Source organism: Ptiloglossa arizonensis, chromosome 1 (assembly GCF_051014685.1).
Source record: "Ptiloglossa arizonensis isolate GNS036 chromosome 1, iyPtiAriz1_principal, whole genome shotgun sequence".
Taxonomy (NCBI): domain Eukaryota; kingdom Metazoa; phylum Arthropoda; class Insecta; order Hymenoptera; family Colletidae; genus Ptiloglossa; species Ptiloglossa arizonensis.
In genome coordinates, this window is record NC_135048.1 from 35,618,805 (window position 1) to 35,643,551 (window position 24,747).

General features: G+C 47.7%; 2 protein-coding genes across 4 annotated transcripts in view; one reads left to right on the forward strand and one right to left on the reverse strand.

The window, feature by feature from the left end:
• Window positions 1-24,747, reverse strand: part of Mcu (mitochondrial calcium uniporter) — a 43,512-nt gene that overhangs the window by 5,314 nt on the left and 13,451 nt on the right. For both annotated transcript variants that reach the window (XM_076313731.1, XM_076313741.1), the window contains exons 3-5: window positions 1,432-1,608; window positions 1,213-1,331; window positions 678-824 (exon numbers count right to left, since the gene is read on the reverse strand). In XM_076313731.1, coding sequence (XP_076169846.1) covers window positions 678-824; window positions 1,213-1,331; window positions 1,432-1,608 — 443 coding nt within the window. The remainder of the gene's footprint in view (window positions 1-677; window positions 825-1,212; window positions 1,332-1,431; window positions 1,609-24,747) is intronic.
• Window positions 4,250-24,681, forward strand: Jv (javelin). Of its 2 annotated transcripts, none has more exons than XM_076313613.1 (7): window positions 4,250-4,450; window positions 5,873-5,975; window positions 18,666-18,884; window positions 20,151-20,457; window positions 21,138-21,980; window positions 22,047-23,035; window positions 23,123-24,681. In XM_076313613.1, the coding sequence occupies exons 2-7, from the start codon at window positions 5,896-5,898 to the stop codon at window positions 24,177-24,179; spliced, it is 3,495 nt and encodes a 1,164-aa protein (XP_076169728.1). In that variant the 5' UTR covers window positions 4,250-4,450; window positions 5,873-5,895; the 3' UTR covers window positions 24,180-24,681. The 2 variants fall into 2 exon arrangements, with proteins under 2 accessions (XP_076169728.1, XP_076169737.1); XM_076313622.1 differs by having other exon boundaries at window positions 5,887-5,975.

Here is a 24,747-nt window from a genome sequence, read left to right on the forward strand (position 1 = left end):
TTTCGTCGGTCGGTGTGTTTCAACGTTTCACGAAGGGTCGCGAGCAACGAACGCATCAGCGGTCGAAAGGAACTCGCAGAATGGACCGGTTATCCGGTCGTTATCGATCCTACGTAGAGAAAGGGTGGAAGAACGAGAAAGAAACGAGCCGATCCGTATTATATAATTCGAAACAGAGGGAACGCGTTATTACGACAAAACGTTAATCACTTTTCGTACGCGTTCGCGAACGCGACCCGTAACGGTCTGTTAATTATGCCACCTGGGAACGCGATGATTAAACGAACCCGCGAAAAAATTAATTCATCCAACGAGGAGAAAACGAGCGATAAAAGAGGCGCTCCGCGCGTTCGTTGAATAATGCGCTCGCGTGCCGCCGCGTTCTAACGTGCTGGAATGCTAATAACGTAGCTAATAACGTAGCTAATAACGTAGCTAATAACGTAGCTAATAACGTAGCTAATAACGTAGCTAATAACGTTTCCACAGCTCCTTAAACCTTGGTTCAATTTGAATGGTATCGAGTTGCGGAAATTTGTTATTTCGTGCGGTTCGCATTCATCGGAGCCGGAGGAATGGACCAAAGTAACCAGAAAATAAGGAATCTCGAAACGGTAACTCGACAAGTTTGAGAATCAACGGGTCGAGAGCTTTCGATCGTCGAGATACGGTTTTACCTGTTCGAGAGGCTCCAGCTCGAGTCTGACGGTCTCCAGCTCGGCCAACACTTGCTTCTCCAGGCTGACGTAATGTTCTCGAACGTGGAACGCTTCGTACAGTTGCCCGATTAACGCCTGCACGTTCGATAATTTTTCTACGTTTTCCTAAAACATTCCATTTTACCTTTTCATTACTTTTCCGCGAAAACGTCCTTCCGATACTTTCTTCTAGAGAACGAACGACTAGATCGACGGGCGCGCTAAAAACCGTCGGATCCCATTAATAAAGAAAGGGTGCAGTTTCACTCCGCGACTGCGCACACCTACATAAACGAACGATAGAAACGTAGAAAGTTGGAGCAGCCGAAACTACGCTACGTTACACCTTCTGCGTAACGTTTCTTTCTCTGCCGGAGAACGATCGGACACGGTTCGGAATAGTCGGCTAGGCAGGACGATCGTTTAGAGTCGCGAACGAATCTCTGGGTTTCCGACTCCCTACGTTTCTTGGTAAAAGCAACGTTCGAAAGAAGCCCCTACCGGAATAACTCACCATCGTGTGCCTGTGATGCAACGGCGGCGAAACAACGTATTCGTTGTCGTTTATTATCAATCGAAAGTCCTCCTCCATTAACGTTTCTATCGTGTTGTTAGAGCCTATCCTAACGCCGTCTGAAATCATCGAACTCTTCGTGTCGCAACCCGGTAACGAGTAATCGTCTCGCGTTAAAATCCGCGGTGGAAAAAAGAAGAGATTCTTCGATAAACTCACCTAGCGTGGTTACGCTCGCTCGATCGATGCCACGATCCTCCTTTTTCAGCATTTTGATCAAGTCTCCCACCGTATGTGTTATCGGTTTCAGGGTAAACACGCAATGTTCCTTTCTGGATGGCAGCGGCACCGTGATCTTGGGTAATCCTCGATGATACGTCACGGTTACGCCCGCAACTGAAATTATTTCAACCGTGGACGCGTTGAATCCCGGCCGATCAACTTTACGCACCGGAAGCAGAACTTTATCGTTTCTCGTGCATCGCTCGAACCGACAACCGGATACAAGAAATACAAAGTTCCAGCTTCCGTTCCCGTCGATACGACTCGGTCGGTTCGAGTGACTTCTCTCGATCGTCGCAAGGTCGTTACGTCGCATTTTGGTATTCCTTGGAGCGATCGTTGCCAGATCGTTGCCAAGCGCCGTAAAATTTTAGGAGGATACCGAGTGCTTTACGTTGTTTCCCCGAAACAACGAACCGAGAGAAGGCAACGAAACGATCGTGAAACAAGAACGAGGTACCCGTACGATACGAGCAAGTATTCACGTGTCACGTATCGTGGAACTTCTTCGGACAGGACCTACTTGTATCGATCGAGAAAATATAAATCGGTGAAAAAAGTTTCCCGAGAAATTCGATCGACGATATCGAGTAATCGTCTCGCGCGTTTTGGTAAGCGATCGTCCCAACGATCGGCGATAAACGAGAGCTTCTAGCAGAAATAACGATTAGCGAGGAAACTTGCCCTCCTCTCCAAAAGAGGAGAAAAAAGGTTAGTACTTCCGCGTAGAACACATCGAGATCTTACACTACTCTGTTCTCGAGTAGCGGATTCTCTCCCTAACGTAACCCAGATCCCTTGTAGTACTCGGACCGGATGAAGGGTATCAGCTTCGAGACGAGACTTTCGGTGTTAAACGGAGAGAATTTCAAGGAAGCGTCGCGGTATCCCCGGCCGCTTGATATCGTCGTTGCTCGAGTCCGCTGGAAAGGGCCCGCGCGAAACTCGCCGTTCCCCCGATAGTCGCACGATCGAGAGCTGGATTCTCGCGTTAACCTGGTTAGTGGCCGTTCGATACGGGGAAGGTATCAGAGTGTGGAGACCGGAATGGGACTGAGCGCGAGCATCTTTTCGCTGGAAGCAGAACGGAACCGAGCACCGATCCGGCTGCACGATCTCTGAAAATGCATCCAACAGCGTCTACGTACGAGCCGCGGAACGTCCTCGTCGAACCACTACCGTACGCCATCGAGAGCCGACTAGGTGCTAACAAAAGGATCCCGTCTACCGTATTATCTTTTACCTTCCAAGGTAGAACGATAAAAGACGCGGTACCGCCTCAAAGGACACCTACCAGCAGCTTCGGTAAGAGGTTTTCGCTCACGGAAAATCTAGCGAGCTACCGTTCGAACACCCAAAGGCTCTTGTCCCTCGAAAATAATGGTACCCGAGAAACGAAACCAGTGTCGATTTATCGCCAAAAACAATTAGGAAACGTGTTCACGCGTCGCGTACAGCGGACGTACTCGACGCGTACTCGACCGGAATCTCTTTGCTCGCGTAATTTCACGTACACGTTTAAGGGAAACTACCGAAACCTTCGATTCCGCTTCGTACGAAATTACCGTTATCCTCGTGGCCGCGTTACCGTGAATTTCTCTCGTTTTCGGTTCGCAAAGTAACGGAATCGGAGCCGCGAGACTCGATTTTTCGAAATTCCTGGGGAATAGGTCCGAGCAACGATAATCGACGGTAGTACTATATTCATCGCCGGATCGAAACTCGAGCTTTTCGACGAGTTCGAGAACGATTTCGACGATCTCGATAACACTCTCCCCGCCAAGTGTGTAATAACGGAGTTTCGTTCGACGAGCGTCCGAGGAACACCGGAAGAAATTATGTTCGCTGGAATCGAGCAACAACCGGTCTGTCGATCGGCGTTTGCGTAACGCGATTTCAACGAATTATATTATTCGAACGGCGAACGGGGAACGAGAACCGGAGAACTGTGGTATCGTTTGTTCATTTATTTTAATCGATGTATCGGGAAATTGTTAATTGCGCGTTAATCGCGGCAGATATCGGTGTCCGATTACGCGCAGTTCGGTGTTCTCTTGCAACAGAAATCCAAATCATGGAAAATAATCACTCGTTCTTTCAAACCGTACCGTAATTCGAGTTTAGGCAAGGCTCGATCTAGAGAAAGTCGTCCTCTTTGCCGGCGATTTGTTACGTTTCCTTCTAAGTATGTAAAAAAAGAAAAAAGAAGAAGAAAAACATCCAATCGGTACGTCGAGATAAAGCGGATCGTTCCAACTCGTTGCGAGTATTCATCGTCGGCGGGCCTTAAAATTTTTCGGATAATTTCAAAAGCGATTCCCGTAATAAAAAATGTCGAGTATACCACCTACTACCTATCACCTAGCACCTACCACCTTGCTAGTCGAAGAAACAACGAGCGTCCAGTCTCGAAAGGGAAACCAGTTGGAAGCGAGATTCTTCGATGATTCAATAGCGCCGTGAAAAAGTATTTGGCCGCGATAAACCCGGGGCCCGATCTCACCGGCAAGGAAATTCGGTCTTGCCGGTAATTACCTCTCTTTAATAGCGTACAAGCGCAACGTCCGACAATTAGTGCGCGTATCGTGCTGCCACGAGCCGCGATACGCGCTTCTTCAGTGCGGCGGTGGCGGTGGCTCCTCGCGAAGAAGCGTTGGAAGTGGCAAAGAAGTTGCCACCACCTTCTGGTGTCGTCCTCCCTTCTTCCTGCCTTCGTGAAAAGTTTGCGGTGGTGAAGTTTTCCGTGCCGCCAGTCTACCTCTGGATTCTGTTCAACTAATAAGTGACGCGCGCGCGAAACATTCCACCAGGGGTTCCTTCGTGTCGCACGTTCTACGCAGACGGATCGGTTTTCCACCACTTTCGCGCGGTTTCGATCGTATTTGGTATCGGTAAACGTTCGCGTGACGTGACCTCTTCAAGAATGCACGACGAGTGATCGGGGATCTCCCCAAGGGTAGGTGAATAATGTACCGGTTCCTCCTACGAGGGTAGAAAGGGTGCGGTAGTGTGTTTTTCTCGTACCCTAGGATTTCGTACTTTGCATTGGTAAAATGGTGTTCCCGAGAGGTGCTTTCGGTGGGGTGACTTTCCGGTTTTTACGTTCGATAACGGTAACCTACGGTTCTCGGATTCGGAGAAGAATTGAATTTTTTAACTTCGTGGTTGCCTTTAGGAAAATATCAGTTTTCTTCCGGATACGATACGGTTTTTGGTCGGACAAGGAGGATTCACTTTTCTACAAAATCTCGATTGAACGACGATAGATCTTTGCGCATAAAAATACATCAAATTTCGATAACCTTTCCGATTCGAAGAAAAACTTGGATACTTTTGCGCTCGAAGATTCGAAATAATGGCGTAAACGAACCATTGTTTCTCAGTGCAGTACTACTTTTGTATCTCGTTGATGAAATTTTACGAAACGAACGGGAAGGATAACGATACATCGCCGTAACCGGATTTACAAGAAACGTGTCACGATTACGCGTTACTTCGTAAAGTTTAACAACACGATTCTTCCGTTCGTCGCTAAAATTATATTTTTGTTTCGTCGACTTGGGTCGAAACCGTAATTTCGGACCCTTTCGAGAGAGAATACAACGTAGGAACAACTCCTGGTTCAACTAAACATAAATATCGTACTCTACTATCCGGTTCTTATATCTTGCCTGGACCGATTTTACTTGCGAGAAAGCGTTACCCTTTAGCGCCATCTATGTAGAAACCCAGTCACTATATTTCATTGGCGCATGCACGTGCCAGCTACACCTGCGTTTCACGATCGTTTATCAAGCGCTACGTTTTCCATATTTGTCTTCCATTTACCACGCGTGTTTCTTTACTTTTTTCCTACGGTTCGTAATAAATTCTTTTCGTAATATTTCTCGTGCAACGCGTTTTCCTCGAATAAAGTTATTCGTTCAAATCGACCGTAAAACCGAACAACCGAAAAAAAACCGGCAGGTAGAAAATTTAACGGAAGGGAAACGCGAATACCGTGGCCCGTTAGAAAAGCTAAAAATAAAATCGGTATAACTGCATATCGAAGCGTGAAAATAAGTGTAACGACCGAACAACTGCATTATTTCGCTTTACCGTTACCTACATATTTACGCAAACAATCTATAAGCAGTCTCGAGTTCGGAGTAATAAATAAACGTTGCCTCAAGACGACCGGCGAATAGCTACCGGTGGATAACTAATTAATGCATTTATATTTTATTCGTTAAACGGTCACGCCTATGGTTACGATTACCTGTATTAATTTTGTTCGCCCCTTTCTCGATTCGCGCGTTGCTGTTTCCCATGTATTCGAACCGACGCGTATTCGCGTACGAATTATTATTTATGGAATGTAAATATAAATGTACATCAGGCCTCGTCGTTCAGGGGTCGACCATGGGTGGAGTACAGAGCGGAACCCATACCCTTGGAGAGGCATTATGGGTGCACGAGAGACAACGACAAAAATGCCATCGGTGAGTAATTTTTTTTTCTTAAAACGCATTACCCGGGAAACAGAGCGATTTTTGAAGGTTTTAGATTTACGTAAAAGAACCAGATCGGATCGTTTTTATTCGAACAACGTATCATCGTTCCGGATAACTCGTTCGATCGGGGTAGTCATCCAGGAAGCAAAATTTCCCCGTTTAACGAACCGATTCTTCGAAAAAACTTTATCTTCTTACAATTAAGACGCGCGTGGCAAGAGAGAAATTAACTGCGCCATAAGTTAATTATATTGTACGATAGAGAGGCAGGCAGAGCGTGGCCCAGATTTTTAATGAACTCGAAAAATCGCCTGTAACTTCTACGGCGCATAAATATCAGAGCAGAAACAATATAGCGATGCCCGACGATGATATTATTTTAATCTATTCCCGGGTATCTTCCATTATTCAGAGCAATGTATCGTTCGTTGCTTAGGTACGAGGAATTTCACGGCGATTATAGTTGGCCGAAACACAGTCGTCGGGTGTTGTAGTTCACGAGACAGCGCTTTCGGAAATTCTTAAGCGCCACGAAGACCGTACGACGCTTCGACTCGAAACGGTTCGGTCCCGTTCGAACGAGATAACGTTTTACGATTAGTGGACGATTAATCGTTAATTAGTGGGATTTCGCAACGGTCAGGCTGCGCTTATTAGCATGGTTGTGGTCTAATTACGCGATCCTCGTCGAGACCTTGCACTCGTCTCGCTCCCAATTTCGGCTCGACGTTTCATCCCGTGTATCAAACGCCGTTTTACTTTATAAGGCAACCATTTTCTCGCGCATGCGCACCGACGATGCGTCGAAGCCGCGTATGCGTCGTTACTACACGCTCGATGCCCCGCGGATTTTAAAGATACCTCGAACGATGAGAAACATCAATTTTGCTAATTTCAACCCGTAACGATAGGGAAGTAACGATCCCGTCGATTTCGGTCCGTATACTATTATCTTCGTTTCGTTTCACTTTTTCTACGCTTAAGCGGCAAGCATCGAAAACACCGAATCGTTGATAAAGTGCATCGGTACCGTCCGACTTTTCCAACGTTCGGCGTATCGTTCGCCGGTTTTATTTTCGCGTTTGTACTCCAACGTAATTATAATCTCGTTAATTTCCTTTTCCTTTTAACCGGACTTCTTCTCGATCGATTTACATCAACGATAAGATTAGTTTCCACAGTGATTCGGATTCTTTAAGGTGGAACACGTAGTTGCACCGAATGAATTTCACAGAAGGTGGTTCGAATTACAAACGGACGTTAAAATTCTTCGTTTACTAATTCATCCATACGATGAACTATACGTCCAATTTTATTCTGCAACAATATCCCCACAAATTACACACGTGTCGTAGTTCCGCTAATTAGCCGCTTCTAGAAACTCGAGAAATTTTCCATCTCCATATTCGCGATACCGCTAACGAGTCTGCCAACTGTTTACAGAAATTCTGCCTTTACTCTTCGCTCGCGGCGCGTCTCGTTGAATCAGCGTTTTCGTTCAAACCGAGAATACAATTTATTCAACGAAAACGCATCTATCGAGAGTCGTGTACAATCGTCTCGAGATACACGCGTTCGTAACGAGAGCCGAACGATTTCGCAAAAATCTCGAGTGGAACCGTTAATTGATGCGATCGTGAGCAATGAAAATCAAATTGCCGCACCGCGCCGCGTCGCGCCGTTCCGGATCGTAGTTTGCACTGTAATTCCAATAGAAACTTCCTTCAATTTCGAATATATTTTGTCTCGGTGAATAATTTTTAACGAACGAACCGACGAACGTTTTTCTATTACTTTCGTAATTACGGCCAGTCCGTACGAGATCACCTCCTGTGTACAAACAGCTGAGAAAATATTACGGATTTCTTCGAGGGCGTTGTTGAAATTAAATTACGCGCAAGTATACCGTCGGTTGAAAGTTTTTAAAACTCCGGCACACGAGTTTGTTCTTCGAATTGCTCACGGATTTAGGATCGAACGATGGTTAATTGCCCGTTGTTCCAGTTTGATATAATTCGTGGAATACGGATCCATTTGTAAAACTTTTTTCGACGGAACTAATTTGTGTTCGCGTTATACAGCCCGAGTCTCTCTATCGAGGGTATTTACGGTGGCAACGGAATGCAATGTTCAGTATTGCGAAAAATTAACGAACGATCAACGTTACTATTAGCGGAGTTAATTCGCGAGGTGACGGTCGACGAGGTGTAATCGAAAGAACGAAAGACAACCCACGGCGGGGGGAACAGGAGGGAAACAGGAGGGAAACAGGAGGGAAAGAGAGAGAAAGAGAGAGAAAGGAGGAGGAGGAGCAGGAGGAGGAGGCCGGGACAGCGGAACACCGGATATCCGTTTTTACGAACGTCTCTTTATGTCTCAGCGATGTGCACACGCAGCTGCGAATAGGACAAAGGGCCGTGGCAGTGTAGGCGTGCATCGAAATTCGTTCGCGTTGCTCGGCTGGACGGTCACTTCTGTTCCGAAAACGCGTGGAAACGCGGCAGTGCACGGTCTCCGTCGTTGTACGATGCTGGTGCGCGATGTTCGCGGTGAAAATCGTTTATTGTCAGGTGACGATGGAGTTTGTCGAAAACGCCGACCACTACTCCAGGTATCGCTTTTTACTTCTTGTTCCCTCGTGACCGTATGTTTCGCGGACAAAGGACTGCCAGCGAAAGCCGTTCGAAAGCTTATCCCTTCGCAAGATGTCCAAGTACTGCAATAAATTACTTTTCGATCGAACGAATTGACTGCGACGGAGGTAGAAAATAACGCAAGTTACGCCATTCGCCGTGTACCGATACGTTGCATCAAAAGTATATTATTATTATTATTATTATTTATTATTAAGACCGAAAGTATATTTGACCAGAAATGGGCCGACCCGACTCTCTTCGAGTCGTTATTGGCCCGTACGTACGAAATTCCTTTTGCGTGAACACGAACGTAGATCTCATTGTGCAACATCCTGTCGTTTCGTGGCTCTATTTTCCGACCTTTTCAAAGTCGCGAGTCGAGCTGGGCGACCGAGCACGCGACGAACGATTGGTCTAATTTTATTTCCCATTTTAATCCCGGTTAGGTCCATTATCCGATACTCTTTAGGTACGTCGTTTATCGTATATTTTTTCACCTTGCTTGCGCTCGACGTTTCTACCGAGACGCTAAAACGAAATTGCGACGCGATAATTGATCCCGTGACGATCGATCGACCCTGAAGTCCATCGAATATTTACTTTAGGACCAATTTGCGGCCAACCGCGTCGAAGATTTCCGTTTACGTAACACGTAATGGGATCGTTACACGCGCGGATGTATTTTGTTCCTTTTTCGCGGTGAACACAAAGTTACGTAAAGTAGGCAGCGATCCTCCAAGCGTAGAAATATTAAAATTGATGTCCACATTGGGTAAGAGTAGTTCCTAGATCGGATACGATCCTCCGTTGCACCGAGAGAATCGTATCGAATCGTCCGACTGCGTTTGCTTCCATATAGTACACTATCGTTTCACGTGTTTCTCTTTCCCGAGACTTTTACTTTGCCGCAACCATTACTCGAGTGTGTAATCAAAAAACGGTTCTATTATTCCCCTTTCACGTGTGTTTATAGGTAAATTGAAATTCTAATGGAAGAGAAAGAAATAAAGAGAGAGAGAGAGAGAGAGAGAGAGAGAAAAGTTCGTTCTTTAAAATATTTTTACATATTCTCTCTTTGGTGGTTCCGGTACTTTTGTAACGGTACACGGGAAGCTAATTCGCTTTTAACGAACGAGGGGGAAAATGAAATTTTAAAACGATATCTGAAACACAAAGTTTGTCATCGTTGGACGGAATTCGAGACAGTAAAATCATCGACAGTTCGCGTTCCGCAACAAACGATCGTGAAGCCGCGAGAATATTTTCCAACTCGCGGTCCGCGCACCGCAGCCTCCGCGATCTCTTCCGGTGCTCGAGTCTTCTTATCGAAAGTGATTCCAATCGATTTCGACACGCTGGTAGGCGTCAATGACCCTGGGTCACATTACACTTACTCCTCGAGTTACTTCTCGCTTTCACGAAATTAATTTCTCCCGTGTTCTGTCGCGATAAAGCGCGGATCACCGACCGCCTGGAATCCGTAGAGGCCGTTTCGGGGTAATCGAGCTCGAGCGATTTCCTCGGGTTACGATTTATTCCACCGATACGAGCGATATCAACATTTAATAACTATAATATCAATAAAACACGACCAAGGGTAGCCGAAGTAGATCGGCGTAGCAATGATTTTTCTTAGACGTTCTCGAGAGTGTTTTAAGAGTTCACGCTTTCGGCTCGCGCACAGGAACTTTCGAGCGGAAAATTTTCCCGAGTCCAAGTATTTACGATGCAACGTTACGCGCTTGTACGAATAAGAGAGAAAAATAATAGGAGGGTATACCTTGTAGATTCAAGTACGAGTAAAATGAAAAACGATAATCGAAGTAACAGTGAATAAAAAGTGGGGCAGCAACGAGAGAACAACCAACGAGAAAAGTAAGAGAGGCGTAGACAACGGTTAAAGTTCGGTGAGAACGGATGTATCGACGAAAAGATGTTTCGCCGAGCTCGCGAAGTCGAGAAAGTAAAACCTTAACGGAGAACTTGATAACAAAATCGAGAAATTAACGTCCGGTTCGCGCGCGAAAGTTTTCTTTCGAAATGGGACGACCGTTGAAATTTGTTTCCTTCGCTAGAGTAGTTGGCGCTCTCCGGTGGTGTTCGAACAAGGTGTCCTATGTGTTTCACCGAAACCGATTCCACGGGATTTAACGTACTTTGAACTCGAGTTGGTCGTAATCGCTTCGTTCCACGGATATTGTCTAGCTCGGAACGTAAGGACCGATGTAATTGTTCCGTACAACCTTCCGGCGGAGTTGCGAATCGTTTCACCTGGACTCCATGCGATTGAAACGTTTCCCGGTGAACCGGGAGGGTGGTTCAAGTTCGCCCTATTCACACGCGTTTTGTTTCGCACGAGGCGAAACGGTTTCCTCGGCAACTCTTGTGATTCATCGGTCGAGAGGGAACAAAAGAGGGGATGAAATTGCCTAGTGATTTTTTCGTTGGTTCTCCAGTTGCGTACCGATCACTTCCGACGACAAATCGTGATCGGCATCGAGCCAGTGTGTATTTTCTTATTATCTTTTCTTTTCTCGTTACAATATACATCGTGCCGTTCCAACGTTTTTGTGTATTTATCGTCACGAGCGCTTTCAAGAATCGGATACAAATTTGCCGTGTACTCTTCGATCGGGTAATTTTCTACTCTAATCGGTAACGTAACTGACGATTTTTTCGCCACTCCGTTTACTCCCACCTCGGTCGCGAGCTTCGGAATTCTGAAAGAAATATACGAGCAACTTTTGCTAGCTTCGAGCGAAAATAAATATGCGGCGTGTTCGACAATTTGTTCGCTCGCGGCAATCAAACGCGCGCAATTCTCCCTTTTTTCTTTCGATTTGTCCTTGATGAAGAAAAACGAGGAAACGCGAGCGCCGCATTAAGTCGACAGAGAAAGCGTGCGATACACGCTGAAACGGTGGACGAGTGCTGCGTTGTTAAAGTACACGCGAACACTTTTTGCCATATGCATCGGAACGACGTTTGTCCTTCCATCGAGAACGTTTTTTCGAGCAAAACGCGATTTCACGTCCGTTAACCTTCTTTCCGAAAAGATTCGTACCGAAGTCGGTACAAGGATGTTGTCTCTCTCGATATTACCGTTAACGCGGACGATACTTGTATCGATGACGATACGACACCCCGTATTACGCGCGAAAGAAAGAATTCGTTACATCCATCGAACGTTGAGAAAAGGAAAAGACGCGGGAAAAAATATCGTCGCTGTAAAAATTTCAACGAAACGTGTTTCTTTCCATTCGTGGCATCGCGCAATAGCATAAAAGTTCGTTTCCATTCACGGTGGAAAAACGAGCGGCACGTGAAACGTGAAACGCGATATGCGAAACCCGAAGAAAATATGCGAAATAAAAGCCGTTCGGATCCGTAAGAAAGTGGCGTGCGTATCCAGGTGACTTGAACGTAAGTGGTACCTAGGCCATGTGCCATGGTCACTTTCTTCTTCGTGGTCTCACGTGACATTGTCTTTGCAACTCGTTGAACACGAAACGAAAAATGAAATTCCCTGTACCGGTGTAAAACACCGTTTTGCGGTTCTTTGTCCTTTGATTACCGCGAGATGTTTTGGTTGCCGTCCGGATCGAAACGATAAGATTTCCATCCAATATTTCTTCTTTTACGTCCAACGAGAAATCAGCGGACACAATTAACGCGGCAACCTACTAGAACCTACCGCCGTACCGTCTGTGCAACGTCCGTTTTTGCAACGACGCGACGGAGACACAACACCGTGAATATTTAAACGCACGAATAATGGTCTCTTCTGGATACTTTCGATCGTTGAATGATTTATTTACTTATTCGTGGCGCGAACATTTCCCTCCGAATGTCGCAACACGCAGCCAGATCGATCGAAACGTTAAAAGTCGAGCCGGCTGTTTCGAACACGCTGGACCGTGTCATGGTCGAATTGACGCGAGTCTTATAAAACGAACGATGGATTTTTATTTCGAGGCGACTCTCGCTCGTGGAAAAATTAATCCGCACGTGGCGGATATAAACGAACTGGTTCTGCTTGGTATGCGCTGTCCTTGACACAATGTCGTCCCGTTAAATCTTCTGGGGATATACGACGGTGAGTACGTCATATCGCGCGTAGATACACGAGAAAGGAAAAGTAAGTGCAAGACCACGTTTCCTACGGGGATAACGTAAATTACGAGACGATGTATCGTCGCGTCGTTTGCGGATCGTTCGGACGTTCGAGGGCTAATAATTTATTTCCCAAAGGTAAAAGAATTTTGTATTCGAACGATGGGTAACGAACGAAAGCAAGGAGAAACAATTTGCTACGCGTAACCGATTTCTCAAAAATACAGCAACGTTGATGCGTCAACGCAAGTTACGCAACTTTCTCGACTTCGGGTCCGATATTTGTAATCTTCGACGCTCGACCTTCGTTGTAACAATCGTTCGATTAATATCGTCGGAGGTCGAAGACTTCCTTCGAAGGATTTCCTGGAGGGATGGGTCCATTGTATCGTCGGTCCGATCGTTCGTTGCTCGTTGTTATTCTTCTGTGTACCAACGCGACGAGGTCTTCGTTAAAATCTTGGCAAATATGGCACACGGTCGTTGCCATTTGACCCTCGATTTTACAACTACGCCGATATCCGAGTCGACATTGGGCGCGTCATCCTCGGTGCTCGGCATAATAACGTTCCTCCATCGCCGTTCTTTCGCGACGGAGTGTGTTTTGTCAGACATAATGGAAGGAAACTGCCGTACAACGATTACGCGTTAAAGACGTTGGTCGGTAACGCGAAGCTCGGACTCAAAGATCGAAGATCGATCCGCGAACGAATCTCCGTACCGAATTTTACGAATCGTCGTACCCTTCCTATCAGAGGATACAATATTATCGATAAACTTGGAACGCAATCGACTTTGAACGCTCGCGATAGACGGTACCACCGAGCGGAAGGTAATTCTTCGCGATAGGTCGAAACGCGTTACTTTAAAATACGAAGGACTCTCCGATAAATCGACTCGTGTACTTTCAAACTCGATTTTCTTCTAAAAGGAGGCCACGCGTCAACGATACTTTTATTCCGCGATTTTGGTTCGCTTGTCCCAATTTTTCCTATCGAACGTAGAGGGTCGGCGGGTGGTCAAAGCTTAAACAAAATTTCCGCGTAAAACTCGTTACAGACTTTCACTCCGTAGAAAATTAGCTCTTAGAATCGATAAAAAGTTGAACACCCGAGAAACGAACGTACGTACGTAGGAGACTCTACGTACGAGTTTCGAAAGAAGTTTTGGAAAAATCGAAATTCGAAGGTACCGGTCGTCGCTTTCGTAACTTGTCGCACTTCCGAGTTAAGAGATCTGTGACGCGAGCCTGTGGCCAAGGTGTGCGTTACTCCCACTACTGGATGGACAATCCGAGCGGAGACACGGGTGTACACGTTGTCCTGTCGAGGGAACAGGTGCACAGTGGCGATCGGCCGGCCAGGTACAACGATATCCGCCAGTCGATGCGCGAACGAGAAAGTGAAAAGCCGGCGCGCAGCGGTCTGCAGATCTCCCAGGGTAGCGGAATCGTGATTAAGGATCTCGGAGGATACCGATAGTTTGCTCTCGTCTCGATCCAGCGAGCCTCGCCGCGATCGCTATTCGCGAGTGTATCCCTCGATCCCTCGTTTCGAACGAGCCAGTTTCCTAGAATCGAAGATCAAAGTCCGATCCGAAAGGTTTTTCGAGCTGAACGAAGTCGTCCAACGAAGGAGATCAGCTGGGTAAGAGGCGATTTTAAATTTTGGAAAGCAACGCTGGTGGTCGGTAGCCCTCTGCTCGATGTTTCGCTCCGACGGTATCCCACCTACCCCTCTGAATCTCCAACTTTTCACCGTGAATAAGTAACACCTAGTTGCACGCACGCGCGCACCTGTGATACTTTCGAGAGTTTTATCTCGCACCGCTCCGAGACTACCTTACCTAGAACGTCCGTTGAACTTTGATCGCGGATTTAATCGCGTTAGAAATTGTTCGTCCAAGTGTATCGTTAGTCACGGTCCTGTGACTCGCGTATTTCGCTCGTAATGTTACATAATCGAATTTATCATCGGGTCCAAACGGTTCGATCTTAACGAACGAAGGTCACCGGAACGCGGCTCGGGTGACGAGACTCGCAAGAAACGAGCAAACTAAGTCGGATTGACGTCAACGAAGACGACGACTGGAAATTTATTCCGTGGAAATCTCAACGTCGCTAATCAATTATCGTCGCTTCGCACTTTCCTGGTAATTCGCGTTAACGGAAGCCGTTAAACCGTACGAAAGCAAACCGCGCGTGTCTCTCCGTGTGCACCCGGTACTTCTTCAAGGTCGAGCGAATAGATCGCGACCCCCGAAGACGCGAATCGTTCCTTTGTATTTTCGATCCTTGTGTTTCTTCGAGATACCTCGTGTTGCGCAATATTCGTTTCGGAGTTAACCAAACGGGGACGCGATTACGGAGAAGAGTGAAATTGTTCCTGCGCGGGCCACTCTGTTAAAACTACCTACAGGATTTCGTCTCGGGGGAACGAAAACAACATCGTATCTACATTGTACACGGTTCGTACTGCGCTGATTTTCTTCGACGTTCGTCACCGTAGTTTAGATAGGTTCGTTCTAGACGGAGTTTACGGTACTCGCGAGAGTACGCAAGATACGCGATGAAACGTGTACCCAGGTTCTCTCGAACAATTCGACACTACGAGCACGTATTCGTACTTTCAGCGTATATTGTTCGTAATTTAAAAGTGGAGCGTAACGATGCGACCGAGGCTTGTCAGGGAAATCGTTGGAAATACGTTGCAATTACTTTCCCTGGAATTTCTTGTATACAAATCTTGAAATATCGGTTATTTCGTTTCACCGATGGAATCGGTGTACGCGTTTCGAAACTGTTCGAGCGTCGTTGGAAACGACAACGCGAATTCAAAGACGTCGGAGAACGCGCTTCGAGGTGTACAAATTCCTTTAAGCCGCGAGCGATCGAAGAACCCGAGTCGTTTCCATCGGCCAGGCGCGAAACATCGACTACTTAGACCACGGAACTTCTTCCGGTTCGCGGTCATAGGATATTCCCGTCGCGTTTCTCCAGCCATAGGGGCTCGAGCCTTTCCTTTGTGGCTGCATACGAGTGCAACGATCGACGCTCGATCAACCGGAAGTTTGTATCGATACTTTAACGAGCTGCGTCCGAGGGAAGAACGGCTACGCGACGCGACGATTAGACCAACGTACGAATGTACGATGTGTACTCGTACCTACTCGCGGTTCACGTTTCGGAATAGAATCAACTTCGGTTCGAGAAGTTTACGACGGTCAAAGGCCAATGAGAGTTAGGAGGAAACTCGCGGCCAAATCGGATTGCTCGAAGCGTTAAGATGAAAATTGTCTCTCGCGCGAACCGTTTCGACGGAAACCTCGGTTCGAGTTCTACGCGAATTAGCGAAACGAGATTTGGAAAGAAAATTCGTCACGACGATTCGATGCCGGCAACGTTAAAGTTCTTTCGAGCAGTTTCATCGCTCGCGTAAACGTTTAAACGTGGCGATCGATCGACTCGTGCGAAAAGAATTGGGTCGCGTTGACGGTAAATAAACGATTAAACGACAAGAATCACAGCCGCGAAAGGTTTCCTGCGTGTCTACTTTTTTCACGGTCCGGGTGTAACGTTCGTCTCGTGAGAGCTGCCGTAAATATCGTGTAAACGCATCACGAATAATAGGATAAGCATCGAGTTTGCGCGCGATCGATTTTCAGTCCACTGTTTTCGAATAAACGCGCTACCGAACGTGATCGAATTTGTTCGCGAATTAAACGGCAGATTCGACGATCCCCAAAGTCGATCGATCAGAGTTGTCGCGTTTGGAAACGTTCGGTTACCGCGAGACCAACCGTGGGAATGCTTCTGTCTCCTTCGTGGAAAATAAAAGTAAAACGAAGACGATCGAGTCGGCTCACGTGGCTCGAAGAGAGGCTCGTAAAAGTGTCCGAGATGACTCGAAAAAAATCTTACGTAACGATTCGCCGTGCTCGGCCGAACACAATGAGACGACGATACGCCATTTGCATCCCGTCATCGAGGATCCGTGTTCGTAGAGACGATCGAGACGGACGCGTTTAGTGGTAGCTGCTGACCGTTCGAGCGGAAAAATCCGCCTCCCAGCCGGGAAATCGATTTGTTTTTATCGTCGCGATTGCGCCGCGATATTGATTTTTCGGTTCCGTTCGTTGCGAATGGAAAATCTCGATGGAAAACTCGTCGATCGAGTTGCAAACAATTGGAAAAACCAAATTTCTTGGTCGCTGAGCGCGTCCGTAAATTGGAAACTTTTTCGCGTATTCGATTTCGCGCGAGCACTGGAATACCAATGACATTTATATTCTTGCTCGCTGCTCGCGTTTCGGTGCAAATTTATCGTCTCGTTTTCGTTAGCACGAGAATCGGAAGCACCGAGAGTTTCCGTGTTTCGTCACGGAAACGATCTTGACACAAATTACGCGACGGTCGTTACAGTGTCACGCGACAGATCGATCTGTACAATAGTCCTCGAAAGTAAACGTTGTTTCCGTTTTGATCGTTGAGGATACCCGTCGAAAGAGTCGTCTTTTTTTTTTTTCTCGATTCAACGATCGATTTGTTACGAACATTGATTCGCGAAACGTTGCTCGTCGACGATATCTCTCGAGTTCGTAACGCTCGAATTAGATCGTTTCGTTCGGTCGACAGTTTTCACGTTTCGCGACCGTACCGCCGCTTTTACGCGACCCCACGTGCGAAAATAACGACCGCGTCCCCCCCTTGTTAGTTAAATGCAGGCCACGTAAGAACAAAACTTGTTCCACAACCTCGACTTATTTTTGCACGATAAATTACTCCACACGATTTCGTATCGCGGTTACTCCACGTAAGCACGATCTCGTAGAAACTACCGGTCGATACGAATTTTAAAGTAAGTTTTTCATGCTCGATAATGAAAACTCACGGAAGGCATCCATCATCGATACCAACGCGTTAATCGATCACGAGATACACGATGCTCGTACTTTTTGCTACGCTTGAAAAGTCTCGAGTCCGATTCTTTGAAAATTCGTTTCTCTCGGCAAATATTGTAAAATAGTCTCTCCTTCGCCGGAAGATTATGCAAAGCGAAATATGCACCGGTGCTTTGAGCCGATTTTTCATGCGGATCGTGACCGAGCTCGCGAGCCGTGCGTGGAATAAACACGGTAGAAGGACGAACGATCCTTACACGGATTTAAAAGTATCTTTTTTACAACGAGACCGTGGCTCGCTTCGATCGCATTAAATACAGGCTGACCGAGAAACAAACGTTGTTAAATTTCGATCTTTTCTACCGCTAGGAACTAAGAACGAAATCCATTCGAAAAGAGTATCTAATTGCCGGGACACGTACACGATGCGCCGAGTCGACTTCGAACACCGTTTACGAAGCGATGCAACAACTTAGGTGGCTGTAGGTTCGCCAAGTCACGTTTATCGGAATCTTCCTCGTGGTTTTGAAATGTAAAATACGCTTGTAAATGTTCTCGTACCGTGTTCCGTAACGATTGCGTTCTCGCATCGTATTCAGTTACCTTTCGCCATTTCCGCGACAAAAGATTTTCGCAAACGTTCTCGAACGCGCGCGCCCTCTTCGTTCCTTCGATGCGTCGGTCGATTTCCGTCGACGAATTATTAAATCCTATGGGCGGGTTGGTATCGAACACGTTCGCGAGCCTGTCTTGTATTCGCGAACGCGCGACAACGGAGACGCGTTCATCGTCGTAACGCGATATCGACGCGTTGACTGGAGAGTATATAACAAGGTCCCGCCCGCCCGTCCGGTGCGTCGAGGCAATGCTATTTTCTACTTTCCGTAATAATCCCTCGAATCACCGACGATTGTACCAGAATTAAAAGACAATTCGAAAGATTAGCGAACAAAGGAAACGATCACCGCGACAGTTTACGAGTAATCGGAATCTTGTCGATCGAGCGCAAATGAAGTTTATCGAATTGCAGAGAAGGGGGACGACACGAGGCCCATTCGGCGCAATCCACGCAGGACCGCAGGAAGCTCTTGAAACGAACGAGGAGTCTCGCGGTGATATCGGAGGACGAATCTCGACAAGATCGAGAAGCGCACCACTTCAGACTAGGGCAATCGACGTTCGATTTGCCCCGGAGGCATCAATTGATACCAAGAGCCAAGTTGATCGATCGAAACTCTCTGAAGGACAGGTGAGTTACGTTCGAACGCGAAAGTTCGTTCAGATTTGTCTTTCTTATCGTCGTCGATATCGAGATGTCTATACGCCAAGTAGGATATTGAAACTCGAGCGGTACGTCGATTCGATACCTTTACGGTCGGAAAATGTTTCTCTTTGTTCGTTGCGGGACACTATTTGTTTGGACGTTGATCGAGCCGCGCGACTTTACGTCTCGCCCGAATATCCTACTGTTTTCGCGGCTCGTTTAATTCACGAGTCCGTTGTATCTCTTTCACCGATCGCAATTTCGTATTCGAATTCATCCGTGAAGAACGTGCCAAGGTTCGATCATTTTCGCGCGAAACGCTCTAGGAAACGACGAGGTAGCGCGAAAGAACTCCAAGGGCGTAGCAAGGTTACCGTTCGAACACTCGAAATCCGGAGATCCGTGAAACGGATCTGTCGATGGAATTAAGTTTTACAATGGGAGAAAATATGTTTCCCCGAAGACGGTCAATTAATATGGAAAACCGTTCGGTATAACGAGCTCCTTCCAAGTTTTTAATCGAGCGCAATGAATTCAATTTGCGTCGCGTTCCGGGCTATAAACGAGTTCTTTGCACGTTCTTCCGAATAATACCCTTACGATAATTACGATCTCAATCAGCAGCGTTATACACGGCCGGTTCAATTACAGCGCGAACAAATATCAAGTCGAGAAGCAATTAGAGAGATCGTTGTTTCGAACGCGGGACACTTAATTCGCCGTCGTCGTAGCTCTGCGAGACAAGCCGAGGAATTAGTCGACGTCGAAGGGAACGGCTCGACGGAAACGGTCCACGGACCGGTTCGAGACCGGCGCCGATTTCGTGTGTTTTCAAAAACGCACGCGGTCTGTAGAAACTCGTTACGGATCCGTGAGATTTTCCACGCGGAATCGAGTCACGCGGCGTGCAACCGCCGTTCGAGAAACTTTCTTGTTTCCATTATCCTTTTACGGTTCCCTGCGGACGGTTTGATGTGTTAAAATCGCTTTAATAATGTAACCGTTGGCAACGCGCGCCACGAGTCACGGAGACTCGTACGGAGTCGCGGCTCCGAGTTTCGAGCACTTTGGCAAATCGGAACTTCTCTCGTTGCCGACCATATACTGGTCGCGAGGGAAAAATCCGTAGCCGTAAATCACGCGAATCTCGGAAATGGAAAGCGCCGATCGAGAAACAATATTCTCGGCAGACGTCGTCCGATCGTTTCGGAGTGGCCGGTTCGTGTCGATGTATCTCGGTTTATATTTCAGACTCTCGAAGAGTCAACAACACCTTTCGGACTCGTACGAAAGATTCAACGAAGCGAAATCGTACCATTCGCGATCGGCCTGCGGTCTTCACTCGATCCCATCGGGACTCGGCTCTTTTCCGGATCCTCTGCCTCGTGCTAGGTGCAATCGGCCCGATCCCGATCGATTGAACATCCTCGATTGGCCCGAATCACCGCGACGTTATCACAGCGTTCAGGACCTGGACACCGTTAGCGGCTTGGTGGACATCGTCGAAGACAACTGGCCCGTCGAGGGCAATCGCAGCATCGATTGCATCTACACTCAGGTAAACGGAGCACCGTTTATCGCGCATACGTTCGCGCTCGAATTCCGGTAGCGACCAAATTTATGCCGTTAATACGATTCAAAACGATAGAATTCCGCCCGGTCGATCGGTTCGTTCGCTTCAATTATGCAATTACGAATCGACGACGTCGCGCGAATACATTTACGCGATACGTATTACCAATGCCCGGGGTATTACGAATATTATTGCACCGTTTAAATTGAAATTCGTAACACGCGTCGAGGGAAATGGCGAATTAGCCTGTAACCAATACGGAACGTGAAATTCCGGTTTATACATATGTATACGGTATATGGTAATAATCGTGTTCCACGGGGCGTTTCACCTCTTTCCTCGGTATCGAAATTTTTTTACTTCTTTCTTTAATCTTGGCGCTCGACGGTTAAAGCGAAGCGAACGCGATCGATAATGTTTTTCGTGAGTCGATTGTGCCCGAACGTGTATACGTGATACGAATAGCCGTAACGGTTACTCGAATTTCTATTCTTTTTACGATCGGTCTCATCGGTACGGATAGTCTCTTCGGTTTCGCGACAAGTCGATTCGTCAACGACGTAAACGCACTCGCGTCGAACTTGCGTCGTCCCGACGAAGTTAAACGTCGAATATTGGAAATTTTCGCAAAGGGCTGCACTGACTCCGATCCGTTCTCGATTTAGGTGAAACGCAAGCGCAAGGAGCACAGAAGTCTGGACAGCATTCTCTTCGAAGACGACGGCGAGTTAGAGTACTTCGACGTCCTGAACCTGTTACCACTGTCCAACGTACGGTTGGAATTCGACGAGGACGACGCCAGGAATAACAATCTCGGCGAGAAGAACGGCGGGAATCCGGAGGCGAATAAGCGAAACGCCCTCGAGTACCTCGAATCGCAGACGATCGAAGACAAGTCGTGCACGAGGAACAACGCGACGGACGAGGAAAAATGTAAAGGAAATACCACGAAGGAGGGGAACGAGATCCGCGTGGAAGCTCGCCGCAACAAAGACACGAAGGAACCCGATTCGTCGCGGGAATCGTTCACGGTAGATTCGTCCCTCGAACGCAGGAGGGAGATTTTCGAACGGGACAACGCGATTCGGGAAAACTTCGAGGAGGAAAAGAACTCGACCGGTTTCTTTCGGGACGAGTCGAGCGATCGAGGATCCGCGTCGTCGCGGACCGATGAGGACAAGTACACCCTGGACGTCGTGTTAGCGACCTCCTGCGAGAATCGAGTCGATCGAAAGGTCGAGGAGGCCGAAGATTACAAGTCGATTTGGATTTCGGACACCGAGGAGCAGGAAGACATGTCGCGGAGGCCGCAGGTACTCAAGGTCGTCGATAACGACGTGACCAAGAGACGGCACCGACGCTCCTCACCGGAAATCGAGCCGGTAACGGGAGAGTTTACGGAGGAGGGGAAATTTCGCGAGCCCGGGAAGGAGACGAACGATCGTTTCGAGGTCGCGAAATTGGACAGGAAAGCCAACATCGTTCACGGAGCTTCGAGGAACAAGGAGGTGAGCTTGAACCGCAATCCCGTTTGTCGGGGATCCTTTCTACCACGTCTAGCTGCTTTTTTCCAGAACGTCGCCCAGGAAGAGGACGAGCCGAACGCGAACGTGGAGAACGCGAAGAATTTCTTCGAGCGGAAGAACGCGCCGAAGGAGAGATCGAGGAGCAAACAGAACGAGGGCAGGTTCGAAAGGATCGTCAAGGGGACGACGAATATTCTCGGGAAGGCGTGTACCGCGGTGAAGGAAAGCTTGGGTTTCGAAGCGAGATCCGAGAGCTCCGATCTCGGATTAGGTTCGGAATCTGGTAGCGACACCAGAAGGAGGTCCGTCGACGACGGTATCGACGAGGATCAGACTTCCGGGTGCACGGAAAAGCCATCACCCGGCAAGACGAACGACGCGAAAAATGGCCACGGTAATCTGACCAGATCCAAAAGTTGCGTGGATTCGATCGAGTGTCACCAAGACGACGGCCAAGAGTTCGATCACGTGCGTTACAAGATCGTCAAGTCCAACATGTTCAGCAAGAACATGTACAACAGCGGTCGAGGCGACGTCACGTACGAGGGTCTGATGCAGTACCTACGGGAATATTCCTTCCAAGAGCTCTTGCTGGATAACAATGTGGTTATCATCGAACCTGTACGAGCCGAGACGATCGAACGGAAGCCAACTACCGTGGGAAAAGCGAGGTCGGAGCCAACGTGCAAGGTAGCCGGAGCGATACAGAAGAAATCGGACACGGAAAATCGCGAAAGAAACTGCGAGAGCGCGGACGGCGCCAACCCTAAAAGCCCGAAACAGTCGTCCATTAAAAAACACTTTTTCTACCACCCCATCAGAGTGAACCGAGAGCTCATCGACGAAGAACTGCCCGACCCGGACACGGTAAGAAACGTCAGACAAATGTTCGAGGACACCCTCAAGGTGAAGAACGGTTCGCACGCGACACTCTCGCGAGACTGTAAAAACCGAAAGAGCGTCAGCATGAAGGACCTGACCGCGATCGATGTCGCCCGGTTCGACGAAATCACCGAAAAGATGCAGGAGGGATCCAGGTAGGACGCGAACGTCTCTCTCTGTTTCGATCGTTTTCGAACGAAATTCGTTCGCTCCGTTCTTAATCCGAAATCGTTGCGTTTCAGGTCTAGGTGTTCCAGCAGGGCGAAGGATCTCACCAAGCTGTTCGAGAACATGGAGAAGTCGACGTCTTCCAACGCGTCCGTGGTGGGATGCAAAGACGAGCTCGACAGTCCGCGCAGCGAGTCGAAAACGAGGATTCTGGCGCAGACTTTCGAGGCAAGGAGCGGACACACGTCGCCCAGCGACTCGACCTCCTCTAAGAATAAAGTGAATCGTTATCATCATCACCATCACCATCATCATCATCATCATCATCATCACCATAACTGGGACTCGGGGAGCGTGAGCTCCGGAGTCTCGAGCGATTACCCCGATACCGATCCCGGTAGCGGGGTGCAATGCATCTCCTCGGAGGACGAGGAGGTCGATTGTCGCGACGACGAGGGCAACGAGGCGGGCGATTCGAGTCACTACGTGTCCCAAGACGTTCTCAAGAAAATTCGAGAGTGCGGCACTTCGGTTACCTATTACGGCGGCAAGGTGGTAAACTCGAGCAACGGGCCGTTGATATCGCCGGTGGTCGAAAACAGGTTCAAGTGCATCGAAAGGTCCAACGATTATGTCAAGTTCCGGCTCGTCAAGAGCAATTCCTGCGACAGCAGGCTGGAACTCACCGGCAGACTCGTCGAGAGCCACCTGAGGTGTCGAAATCGGGAGAAACCGACCGACTTGAGCCAGTACACCATCGCGGAGACTCCCAGTATCGAGATCACCACCATCGAGAAGCAAGAAAAGGAGGAAGAGATCGCGGAGGACGAGGACAAGAGGACCGATCACACGGAACCGAAAAGAGAGCCACCGGTCGTGATTGGCTTGGAGCCTAAAAAGGAGGACAACAAGGAGACCAAGGATTTCAAGGTCGACTTCAAGCTAGGTAGTTTGGACGACGCGAGATCGACCTATCCGAGCCGATTTATCGGTAGCGCTCTCACCAGATGGCAAGTGAACGAAAACAATTGGCGGACTCACGACGATTTCGGCAAGATGGAGTTCGAGGAATTCGAGGTACTCGAGGACAGTCTGAACACGGCGGATAATCATCGTTTCGAAACTTCCTGAACGTTCGGGTCTCTCTTGTAATATGTATATTCGATCCGTTCTTTGATATCGCGATACATCCAAAGGGGAGAAATTGCCAAAGGAGAGCCGATAGTCACGGTAGTGTTTTACGTAGCGACACTCGTGCGAAGGTTTCTCGTATTCTCGAACGAGGACTCGATTCGTTCGAGAATATCGAATCTTCGTTTCGATCGCGGTCGAGGAGAGTTGTACAGTTGTCGTCCGATGTTTCCTAGCAACGATCAATTTTCGTATTCAATGAAATCGTAAACGCAAGAAAACGTTTACCCAGCATCGAGAAACGTTACAATGATCCGTAATACTAAACATATTATTATCGATTAAGGGAACTCAAATACAAAGAAATAAGAATGTACATAACGAAGTTGAACGAATTTTTAAATCATCGAACGTTCTAATTAAATTGTTGCTTATGTTACTTACGTCGTTGTTTCCTGACTATGGAAATAAATACACGGTAAGAACGTGTCCTTGAACCTAATCCTTTCAACGTACGCTAGCTATTAATTACCGTCTACGTTGTTCGTCGCTAAGCTGGAAGTAGATT